The sequence below is a fragment of the Ambystoma mexicanum genome, chromosome 12 (genome assembly GCF_040938575.1).
Source record: "Ambystoma mexicanum isolate Mex_15411 chromosome 12, UKY_AmexF1_1, whole genome shotgun sequence".
Lineage (NCBI taxonomy): Eukaryota > Metazoa > Chordata > Amphibia > Caudata > Ambystomatidae > Ambystoma > Ambystoma mexicanum.
In genome coordinates, this window is record NC_090936.1 from 649,330,565 (window position 1) to 649,343,041 (window position 12,477).

At 44.0% G+C, this 12,477-nt stretch overlaps 1 protein-coding gene across 1 annotated transcript in view; it reads left to right on the top strand.

Annotated features, from left to right (window-relative positions):
* The window catches only part of RINT1 (RAD50 interactor 1), a 1,254,187-nt gene that overhangs the window by 529,187 nt on the left and 712,523 nt on the right, over positions 1-12,477 (top strand). The window contains exon 6 of the mRNA XM_069629127.1: positions 4,349-4,505. Within this exon, the coding sequence (XP_069485228.1) occupies positions 4,349-4,505 (157 nt within the window). The remainder of the gene's footprint in view (positions 1-4,348; positions 4,506-12,477) is intronic.

A 12,477-nucleotide genomic window follows, 5' to 3' on the forward strand; every position in this document is an offset into this window, starting at 1 on the left:
TGTCCCCTGGCTGCTGCAAAGGCCGCTACGGCTGCTGTTTTTGTATTCCACGCTGCCTTGCCACTACTGACTCTCCGGCAGGGCTTTTCACCTGTGTAGTGTGTCGGTTGAGATTACTTCGTCTCAGTACTGCAGGGTTGCGCATTAGCAGCTGGCTTTGCCCCTCGCTGCTCCGGTGGTCCTCACGACTTCTGCGCCCGAGGTCAGAGCTTTACTGTGGACCGGGGGTGGGCTCCAAACTGCTTCCAAACCTAGGTCTGATTCTTGTTTCCTGCTTCAGTCCAACAGTTCTGTCTGATGGATCTCTCCGCCTGTAGAGAGCCGCGTGGGGCGAGGATTTCGGACTCCCTGCTGAGCCTGCTTTGAAAGTGGTTGTTACTCCAGCCAGATTCTTACGCTGTTACCCGGGCAGAGGAACGGCTCAATGCCACAGTGCGTAGCCGGGGGGCGGTGGGAGAAAGGCACCCCCCTTCCTCTGTTGTGTTTCGCTGGAGTTTGGTAGCCCACCGCCCCCTGCGGTTTTAGGACTACTGGCAGAGCACTGCAAGTTCTTCTGATGCTGTGTAGCACATGTATCCATGGGATCCCTTTGGCCTGCCCCCACAGCAATAGGCCGACCCGGCCTCCCTCTTCTGGGTGCCTGGAGCGGGCTCCACACTGCCTCTGCTCCCCCCCGCCAAGCTTCTGGTTAGGGCATCGCTGGGGACTTCAAGTCCACTCGGGCAGATAGGAGCAGCCGTGAGCTCCACGGTGCGAGCACGACTGCTGCTGACTCGACCGGCTCGGGTCAGTGCCACGCTATACACACCGACTCCTCTTAAATTGCTCATCTCAGCTCGTCGGCCGTTCGGGCAGCTCCGCAGGGCCCCTGGTCACTTCCCACACTAATCCGTGTGTGGGCCGCTTCTCCCCCTACGCTGCTTGACCTGACTCAGCCTCGATGTTGTCCTTGGTGCCGTGACTTTCGAGCCTGCACGGGCTCCTCCGGGCAGTGCCGCTGCAGTCCGGGGAACATGGGAACGAGCTTTACCAGTCACTCGGCCACTCATGGAGCCCGGGTCGCCTCACTGGCTTCTCAGGCGGAACTCTGGCACCACTGCTGTCTTCTCGCCGGCCATTGTTTCTCCTCCGTGGCCTTGTCTGCGTTCCCACCTCACGACAGCCGCCGCTCGCACAGTGCCGGGGTGGCTTCCCACGCCTTCCTGCTCACAGCTTGGGATCGGGGCCACGCAGGAGACTCTTGGTGATTTTAATTTGTCTTAATTGACACTTTAGACGTTTGATTTACAGGATTTTTGGGAGCTCTTTTTACAGAGCTCACAGAAGAGCCGCCATCACAGTCGGGCTCTCTGGCACCACCAGGATGGGAGTAGTCTTGACCATCAGATAATAAATGAAACAGTCCTAGTTGAGTCAGTCAAATTTAAAATGTCCTATACTAACAAAAGCCTAATCCTGCCCTATATCTTGTACAAAAAATGTAAAAAGGAGAATATGTTTGCAAAGGAAAGTCATTGTTCGAATATAAAGAATAAATGTGACTGAGTCAGCTCTACTCCCCACATTGGACATCACGGAGTAAGTGGTCCCTGTAGGCAAGATGACACACTCTGGCTCAGGCTCTTAACACAATAGGCAGTTCAAAACGTGGAACGAGGCCCGCATGGCATTTCACGTTAAAATCTCTCTTTCCTGGTTCTAAAACACAGTTCGACAAAAAGTTCACAATGGTCCCCCTCAGCTGGGTCTCAGACTTTTCACAGCAAAACAAAACACGTACAAGGGCTCCCTTCCCCAAGCTTAATTCCCCTAACTTATTACACCTCCGTCCTCCCTCTGTTGGGCTCGGATGTCGAAAACCTTTTGAATGCGGTGGCTTTTTTTCTGCAGACCTCCGCAGGACCACTTCGACTTTCCAGCTTTCAATTCATAATCCTATGTTATTTGCCCCAGTGCTTCCTGGTCTGTGTAGTTCACGGTATTATGCACCAAAGTTCAACATTCATCTTTTACTTTCCCCTTTTCTCAGGGTTAATTTCAATTACCTCGATTTTTACAGTTTATTCACTTTATCGCTACAGAGCTTTCACCTTTCACAGAGACTTTCAAGAGGGCTACTTCTTTCGCCGGACCATTTTGTTACTCCGTATCGCTGACTTTACAGCGATCGTTACTTCAATGTTCATTCGCAGGTCTGCCTTTCTTTGTGTCTCATCCACACGCGTGCAGCCTTTAACTGTGCAATATAATGTTGCCCCTTCAATCTTTCTTTAGCATACACTGGTTTCTCATGTCGCTTGCCAACTCACCAGCTGTGTGCATTTCTTTCTGGTCTTTCTTGTCTTCCAGTTCACGAGTCAAGGTAAGTGCCACAGGCTTGGTCTCGCCTCCCCAACTCTGCCGTTCACCCGGGAGAGTCGCTGGCATCCTTGAAACACAATGCAGCCTTCTGATTTGGGATTCGGCCTTTTCTACGTGTCTTTCACAGCCTTTTGGAGACAACAACCTCCTGCAGGGAACTCCTGGGCTTCTCCACCCGTGGCTCTCGTCTTTGGGTCCGTTGCTCTGCTCCAGTAGGTTCGCCTTCTGCCCGGATGTTTTGCTTGTGCTCGTGTTCCACCATGCTCCTAGTGTGTCTCGATGTTCTGCCTTTTATCTGTGTGAGGAGAGCTAATTGGTATCGGGTGTATGCACTTAGAGTCAAGTGCCTGACTTTGCCTGACCCAATTAGCAGGACATGTCCAATGCGCTGTGTAAGAGTTAGCATTGTTACTCTGTCACCCTCTTCCTTGGGCCCAGTGTTTGTGTAGAAAGAGGGTGGGTTGGGATCACGGGTACTGGAAAGAGAGGAATACCGCGTCTCACCATCGGCTGCCTCACCCCTACTCCCTGAAGACCCCTTACCCAGGTGATCCTCCCGCACTGGTCCACCCCCAGGGTCTGGATCCAAAGGCGATGGCCGTGCTCTCGACACCTTAGAGAGAGATCTCCTAGGACTAGCAGGAGAGACACCCCTTGGTTTCTCACAGCTGTCTGAACTACACACTGTGTTGTTTTGCAACACCTCCACGGTCCTGATTGAATGGTTCCAATCAAATATTAAACTTCTGGCTGATTATGATTTGGATCTTAAGAAACTCTTTGCTCTGTTAATAGACAAGAAGAGGACATTTTTTATGGATAGATTGGATTAAGAATAGAGAAACAGTATTGGAATATCATTTGTTTTACCATTTAGAGTACGAAGTGAGAGCATTCAATGAGATACCTTTTTACCTTATGCAGCACCCATCACAGAACCATCGATCTGAAATGTTCCGTTTTAAATTTAACGTATTCTCTACTAGAGAGGTAATGGGTGCTAGACAAGGAATACAACACAATTTGTGTCTTTGTAGCTATTGTTATTTGCAAACTGAAACAATCCATCATCTTTTAACCAAATGTCCAGCTTTGTCTGAATCACGCATTAACTTTTTGGGCGTTTTGTTTTAGATGAACATTTATTTAACACTGAATGGTTTTGGTCAAGGATCCTAAACAGTTGTGAGCCCTCCTTGGATATATCAGTTTTAAAGTGTTTAAATTTGTAATGTATCAAATGAAATTGCTTATGTTTGGTTTAGTATGAATGTTAGTTGTTTTAACTTTTATTCGTTTGAGTGTTTGTAATGTACTGAATTGAATTATATGTAATGACTTTCATGATTGCTTTTCTTTCTTTTGCAAGGGTTATTTCATTAACCATATGCAAGTAAACGAAATAATGTAAACTTTATTTTACAGCCCCCGTTCCATGACATGGACCATAATCGGATTTTGTCAATATCGTGGGAGGTTTGTGCTGGTGCCAGCCATTGCAAATCTTTCATAAATGTAATTTCCCCGATTAGTATTAAAAGCATGTCTCCAGTCATAATTGATTCATTTAATTTAACCTTCATTGGTGTCAATGACATGTTTTGCTTATTTCTTTTAAGACATAAACCTCCTTGGCAAAGGTGTATTTTTTTTCCTGATTGTATCGAGGTCTGGTAATTATATTTTTCTGTAACGGATTCCATTGCAGAGGAATCTTTTAGCAGCCATGATACATAATTTTCCTTTCCTCCTTTGTCAAAGCATGCTCCACTTCATTATTTTCTCTGCAAACAATGCTTTCAGTGCTTTAAAGCTTAGCAACATTGATTCTTTATGATTATAAGGTTTCCTATTTACAGTTTCAGCTACGAAACTGTTATCACATGGACCTCTGTTGAGTATTATTTTGTAGACAATTGTATTTGTATGTGGCAGGGTTTTGCTCTACATTCTCAATTTTACATTTTCCTTAACTCTGGAAACCTAGAGATGAACTACTCACCAAACCAAAACAACTCCCTGAGAAGTACTCTCTCCCCTCAACCCCTCCCATTATCCTTCCCATGCAGATCATGCTGGCTCCTCTGCAGAAAAGATTCAGATTTCACTTCACGGGCAACAAACAAACAAATGTTCCAAGCAAGGTAAGGGAAAACGCGTCCAAAATGGACTTTAATTAATACTATTAATGATGCCCTTTTCTTCGGTTTGACAGTAATAGCATACGTGGAAAAATTGTGTCAAGAATCAAATATTTAAAATTCAAAGACTGATTAAACAATCATTGAACGCCTGTCCTGTGGCTAATATTCCAACAATGTTTATTTTATTCCACTAAATAGCCTTCACAGTATTTTGTAGGATTGATATAATTATGCAAGCAAACTCCAGTTCTGGAATATATGGGGAATGTGCTGGGTAGTGGGAGAGAAAAAAAATCCTCCCCACAGTTACTTTTACCGGTGATACCCTCATTGGATATTGTAGTCCACAGCATTTCAGTGTAGGGCTATGTTATTCTGCATTTTGATTGGAAACCCTTGTTTGCTTGAGAGAGGCCGAATGCTTCCTAAACATGCATGCAGGCACATGTTAGCGGTTCTTGCACCCATGTTCACAAAGCATACCAATCTCCTGTGTTTCCTCTGTGTTTCATTTGAAAATAAAAACTCATATTACAAAAAGGCCTCTATATATGAAGCAGAAAATCTGTTAGTTTCTTCCTTATACAATTCCACACTGTTCCACCAATCTGCACCACATTTTGCATTGTTACCTGTTATGACCCTCTGGACATTACTGGCTTTGTGACATTTGGACACCCCATCCCCTTCCCTGTATTTAAGCCCCTTCACACATGAGACATTTGCCTGGAATCAGCGAAACATCAATGTGGTCGTAGAAGGACTGGACAAAGCTCATTTTTTAAGTATCTCAACGCGAGGACCAAAACTCAGGGCCTTGAAAACCATCTCTCAGGGCCCTAGGACACACCGTTTCCGAGATGTTTTCACTACAACAACGTGCCAGGGTGAGACGACGGGTATCGAGAGCGCACCGAATGTCGCAGTATGCTGCAACACGCCAACTTTCGCCTCTCCTCCATGTCTGCGCCGGGCTATGTCAGCCGGCCACACGTGCTCATTCTCAGTGCAGTTTACTTCAGAGTGCACATCAAGCGATAAGCGAAATAGAAAACAAAACCTACAGAAAAACCTACAGGATCATTGATTTTCAACATTTGAAAATGAGAGTTGATCACTCTCTTCTTATTTCATCTCTTTCTACTCTTGGATTATCTGGTTCTGTTCTACATTGGTTTTGTTCTTACCTCTCTCACCGATCTGACTCTGTGACATTGGCTGGACACACTTCCTTCCCCACTCCCTCTCTTCTGCGGTGTTCCTCAAGGTTTTGTTCTTGGTTCCCTTCTTTTTTCACTCTACACTGCCCCCCTTTCTGCGCTTATCTCTTCTTTTAATCTTTCTTTTCATCTTTATGCGGACGACACTCAAATATTCTTTTTTTTCTGCATTTGATACTACTTTGCATTCTACTTTTTCCAACTATCTGTCCGCTGTTCAAAATTGGATGTCATTTCATTTTCTCCACTTAAATCCGTCAAAGACCCAGGTTCTGTTCTTTCCTGCTACCACTATACCTTCAACTCTTCCTCCTCCCGCTCTTTCTTTTCCTTCTTCTTCTCTACCTTTTTCTTCCTCTGCTTGTAATTTGGGTGTTATCTTTGAAACTTCTCATTCTTTTTCCTCAGATATTTCTCCTGCCCATTCCTGTCGTTATGCTCTGTTTAACATTTGTCGTTCTCACCCCTATCTCTCTTTTCATGTCACCGAGCTTCTTCTTTTCTGTCTGGTTTTCTCTCGTATTGACCATTGTTCTAACTAACTATCTAGACTAACTATCTACACCTGTCTACACATTCCATGGTGCAGTGTTTGAGGAAAGCAGTTCTGCCCAATGCACAAGGTTTTGGCCGAGCACTCTGAGAAAAGAGCAGCAATCAGAGCTGGGTTTGAATTTCCCCTCTTCCAGTGCCTTTTTGAATTTGCCTTTTTATTGCATTTTATTTTGTTGCTTTTGCAATGACGCTGGCCACTTGTCCATCATTCAAAACCCCAAAACGCCTTGAAAGCCAATGCTATTTTGTAGTATCTCTATAGTCATACTTTTTAATTTCACGTCCCATATTTTATTTAGCACAGACACCCATGGATCGGCGATTCCCAGAACCACCAACAGTGTGTAACAGCTTCAATTAACTTTTGAGGCATTGGATCAATCATAGATTCACCTTCTCTTTGAATTGTCCCAGCGTGAGGCTGGGAATCCTCTGTAATATTAAAGCAGTTTTCATTTGAATTTGAAACTGCAGTCATTTTTGTGTTCTTGTAATGTCATTTTGGGTCCTCTGGCCCCACAACCAGTAGGCATAGAGTCTCCATTAGCTCTACCTCTGGAGGCCATCTTTAGATTTTTTTTACTGCATGTTCACGTGTTGGGAGTGCTCTAAAGTTCTGTACTTCATTTGACTTTCTACATATCATTTGCTGCTATTTTCGAAATGTTTTGGATATTTCTGAAAAGCTTCAGATAAGTATTTTTCTTTTGTGTTGGATGGGAGTGTTTTTACATCCATGGTGCTCCACTGCTGGGCGACTCTTTGACACCTCAGGGCTGAGGCCTGTGGAGGCTGCTTCTTTATCCCACCATGCCTGATCCAAAGGCTAAGAAAAGTATTTTCAAGTCATGTTCCACCTCCCATTTAAAAAATATCTACGCAGAGAACCAGCATACCCAGTGAATCTACTGGCTATATCCCGAACACAGCGTCAACTCGTGTTCCATCTGACACTCCTTCTCGAACAAAACTCTGGGAGAGTGGCACAGGATGTTGGTGACTTGGCCTCTGACTTTGCTTCTGTTCAGAGCTACGCTTTGCTCTGGCTGTCAAGGAGTTCCCCCCTTCTCACCTGAGTCCGATCTTTGCTGGATTTCTTGGTCAATGCGTTCTTGCGGACGGATCGGGTCTTGAATAAGGCTGCACGAGTCTCTTCCGACTCCAGCGTGCGTTCAAAGTTACGGGATGCAACGATCCAGGAATCTGGGAAATTAAGAGAGTGCGCTACTCAGCACATGAGTCCAGGAAGCAAGAAAGTAGGGAAAGGGTCTAGGAATGGGGTTGGGTGGGATAAAATCAAGGATAACAATACCGCGAGCTACGGAGCACATGTCTGGTCGCTACTTCGCAATAGCATTGAGACGCGTGGAGCCGCGGGGGTGTGGTCTATTAATAGAACACGCTACGTCCAACGTGTAGAGCGAGGAAGGTGTTTCACACTGGACGGCCATGTTGGGAGTACCAGGGAGTGCAAGCCCCATTGAGACAAGGAGCAGGAAGTCCAAAAGGGGCACGTTTTGTAGGTCATGACACTGGCACAGCAGACCCCTGAAGCTTGATCCATTTTTTAAGAGATCAAGATCCCATGAGAAAGCTTCCGGTGGGAAAAGGGTGAAGAAAGTGCATACCACCTATGATCAGTCTGCCCCAGACAAGGCAGGTGACATATCCAAGTCAACACATAAACAGCCTGGGCTTACGATGGCCGCAGTGACTGCTTTGTCGATAGTTTCCCCTGACAGCACCATCAGCGGCCATGATGCATTTGTACACGCAAACAGCGACTCGATTGACACTCTCTTCGTCGATGGGTATGAAACACTGTTCTTCATCCGTTCCATCAACATCATAGTCCACCACTCCTTTAGCAGCACCGTCAGCTACTCCGTTAATGACATCGTCATCCACCATTCTGTCGACAAGCAAGACATCAACCACGACAATGACCAAAACACCCCCATCGACAACAGTAGCCATTTAGTTGGATATGAGATCCTCGACTGTTTGTTCGTCTCCTACTGCCCGTCCACGGGCTCTGTCCACTTCTGGCTCTCCTCGACCCAAACTGCCTTTCTTGATGCTGGCTCCTTATGGCCTTCCTGCTGTTTCTGGTTCTTCCCAGGTACCCATAGAGGACATTTCGGAGCATGTTATAGACAATGATTTTGAGGATCCAGAAGGTGTGTTTTCAGACACTAAAGATGATGGAAGTCAGTTTATCATTTGTCGTTCTCACCCTTATCTCTCTTTTCATGTCACTGAGCTTCTTCTTTTCTGTCTGGTTTTCTCTCGTATTGACTATTGTTCCTTACTTCTTTTTGGTCTTCCTGCCTCACATCTTATTCCCCTTCGTTCCATCTATAATTCCTCAGTTCGTCTTATTTTTTCTCTGTCTCTTCATTCTTCAGTTACACTGGGTCGACTTTCTGTATCGCTTCTCCCTTTTGAGTCTTGTCTTGATCGTTTTCTTTTGATTATCTGTAAATGTATTCACGGTCTAGCCAACCCACCCCCCTTATCTTTCTTCACTGGTCTAATTTTACTCCCCTACTCGTTCTCTTCGCTCTCTGAATTACTTTCTCCTCACTGTTGCAAAGCTTCCATGTGCTTCTTTGCATTTCCTGTCTTGTGCCCTTCTTGCACCTAAACACTGGAATTCCCTCCCTCTCTGTCCGCACTTCTTCTCTTTGCATTTTTCAATCTAATCTTAAAACTCATCTCATATCCGGTCTTTCCAGTAACTGATTCTTGGTTTTCCCCTCTTCTGTTTTAATTGGTTTGCATTTTCCATTTTGATTGTACAGTAACTGTATTGGTATTTTGGCGAAGAGCGCTTTATAAATGTAATAAAATACAAATAAATACAAATACACATTGATGAGAGTGTTATCATGTCTGTCTACAGAACCGGTGCAGAGCACGGGTACTTTTTGCTAGTTAGAATATAAAGTGTGACTGCATAGAAACATGTTGCATTTAAATGACTGTATGCCAGTTATTTCAGATTTAGTTTATTATGGTTGGTACATAGAAACCTGCTGGCACATTTATTTTTCAATGCATAATAAAAATCACTACATTCCGTGCCAAGATGCCCTGTACAAGGAACATATTGAGGGCCGATGCAGAGTGCTTTACATAAAATACAGTTCATGTTATCGACATTTGTAATCTCATTTTACAAGCAATTTATTTTACCCCTATCACCCATAGACCTAAAGAGTAACTATCTACACCTGTCTACACATTCCATGGTATAGTGTTTGAGGAAAGCAGTTCTGCCCCTTGCACAAGGTTTTGGTCGAGCACTCTGAGAAAAGAGCAGCAATCAGAGCTGGGTTCGACTTTCCCCTCTTCCAGTGCCTTTTTGAATTCATCTTTTTATTACATTTTATTTTGTTGCTTTTGCAATGACGCTGGCCATTTATCCATCATTCAAAACCCCAAAACGCCCTGACAGCCAAAGCTGTTTTGTAGTAGCTCTATAGTCATACTTTTTAATTTCACGTCCCATATTTTATTTAGCAAAGACACCCATGGATCGACCATTCCCAGAACCAACCTCAGTGTGTAACAGCTTCAATTTTAACTTCTGAGGCATTGGATCAATCATAAATTCATCTTCTCTTTGAATTGTCCCAGCGTGAGGCTGGGAATCCTCTGTAATATTAAAGCAGTTTTCATTTGAATTTGAAACTGCAGTCATTTTTGTGTTCTTGTAATGTCATTTTGGGTCATCTGGCCCCACAACCAGTAGGCATAGAGTCTCCATTAGCTCTACCTCTGGAGGCCATCTTTAGATTTTTTTACTGCATGTTCAAGTGTTGGGAGTGCTCTAAAGTTCTGTACTTCATTTGACTACATATCATTTGCTGCTATTTTCAAAATGTTTTGAACATTTCTGAAAGCTTCAGATAAGTATTTTTCTTTTGTGGTGGATGGGAGTGTTTTTACATCCTTGGTGCTCCACTGCTGGGTAACTCTTTGACACCTCAGGGCTGAGGCCTGTGGAGGCTGCTGCTTTATCCCACCATGCCTGATCCAAAGGCTAAGAAAAGTATTTTCAAGGCATGTCCCACCTCCCACTTAAAAAATATCTACGCAGAGAACCAGCATACCGAGTGAATCTACTGGCTATGTCCCGAACACAGCGTCAACTCGTGTTCCATCTGACACTCCTTCTCGAACAAAACTCTAGGAGAGTGGCACAGGATGTTGGTGACTTGGCCTCAGACTTTGCTTCTGTTCAGAGCTACACTTTGCTCTGGCACAGCAGACCCCAGAATCTTAATTTCTTTAAAAAAATGTTTTTAATTTTAATTGTAACAATTAGTTTATATATAAACTTCAATTACAATGAAAAAGCAGTTCCAACTTTCACACAAAACACAAGAAAACAGTTGCAGCAACAAAGACATTCTTGACATTAACATAAGAGAATATAGGAAGGCATTTCCAAATTAGGACAGTTCCTCTCCGATTGTTTTCCAAAAATTCACATACTGCACATGTGATGAGGCCCAAAAAGGTCGAAACATGTTTGGGGGTGCTTGTGGTCTCGTGCAGAAGGGATGTGACCTAGCAGTTCGGGCTGGACTGCCCCTTTTGGGGTGGGGCCAAGCCTGATTTGCATATGGTCTTTCCCCTTCTGTAATGGCTTGGCAGGCGAAGAACGATGGTCTGGAGGGTTGCCCCGAGCAATGCCAGTGGTTAAGATTCAGTCTAAACCTTCCAGCCATCACCTCTTTGTTTTTGCAGGGGTACATTAGTTCCAGACAAAATCCAATGCCACCATTTGTCCATGTCTTCATCTACCGGAGCAAAAGGTCCAAGGTGGCGATTTCGTGACTGCGTTAATTTATGACATTCAGTGATCAGATGTTTCACTGATTCAACTGATTGTTCACAGAACCTACAGAGGTTATTATCGATGTTAGTGACTCTTTGCCTCCATTGGATCTCCTTAGTTGTGTATGCATTTAAACGCAGTCTCATGAATTGGTTGCAATATTTTCTTGAAGGAAATTTTAGAAGATATCTGGGCAGACGATCTAAACAGTTAGTTAGAGGCCCTAAATCAATCGACGAAGACAGAATGTTTCTTTGTTCTGAGTTTTGTATCCAGTTCCATTTTCTTAGTTTCTGTTTAGCGATTTGGGGCATTGCTAAGAGTGTTTCCCACTTAATATCTGCAAATTCTAAGATCATTTTTAGTCTGATGAACCAATTTTGCAGAATACCACGATATTGCTTTTGGCCCACCGTTGAGACGGTGGGCCAAACAACTATGTTGTACATAGATTCGATTCCCAATTCAAATCATTGAGACGCCTTTTGGAAGCTTGAGGATACGTCTCCAAAACAAACCTTCAAGAGTTGACCACAGATGATAGTCTAGATTCCAGCCGGCCTCGGCTCCAAAGGTGATCGACGGGATCACTTTTTGAATGTAAAAGTTAATACAGGTTTTAGAGTGAACTTCCCGTATTCGGCATGAAGCTTAGCCCCTTGCAGTGAAAAGGTCAACATACGTTGTTTAAGATCAGACATCCCTTCATGTTCTCTAATAGAGGTATTGAATAGGATGCCTAGATATCGAACAGTTGGTACGTGTTGTATCTGAACTTCTGCAAATTTCCATCTGAAATTTTTGATTAGTCTTTTTGAGGTGTTTCTAATCGACATGATCTTTGTTTTCTCCACATTGTTTTGCAGAGAGTTGTCACTTAAATACTTTTCTAGAGCCAATAGGAGTCTCTGAAGGCCAATTGGTGTTGAGTCCATTAGGACAATATCGTCCGCATATATTGTCCAACTGATAGTATGGCTGTTGATCTTTGGAGGAAAACATTGTGTCTGAGAAAAAGCTTCAGAAACATCTGATATAAATAATTTGAATTGGAGGGCAGCCAGGGGGCACCCCTGTTTAACTCCCTTGTTGGTGATTATTTCCTCAGTGAGCTCACCAGCTTCGTTAATTTGCACTCTGATCGAAGTTTCTTTATGGAGGGCCATTATTGGCTGCAATAATTCAAGCGGACACGACCAGGTCTTCAATTTTTCCCATAGTTTTAATCGGTCAAGTGAATCGAACGCTTTTTTCATGTCAATGAATGCGATAAACAGATTTTTGCCTTGTTGTAGGGCTTCAAGTTTCAGCAGATTCAATATAGTCAGGTTCACTTCTGTTCCAACAC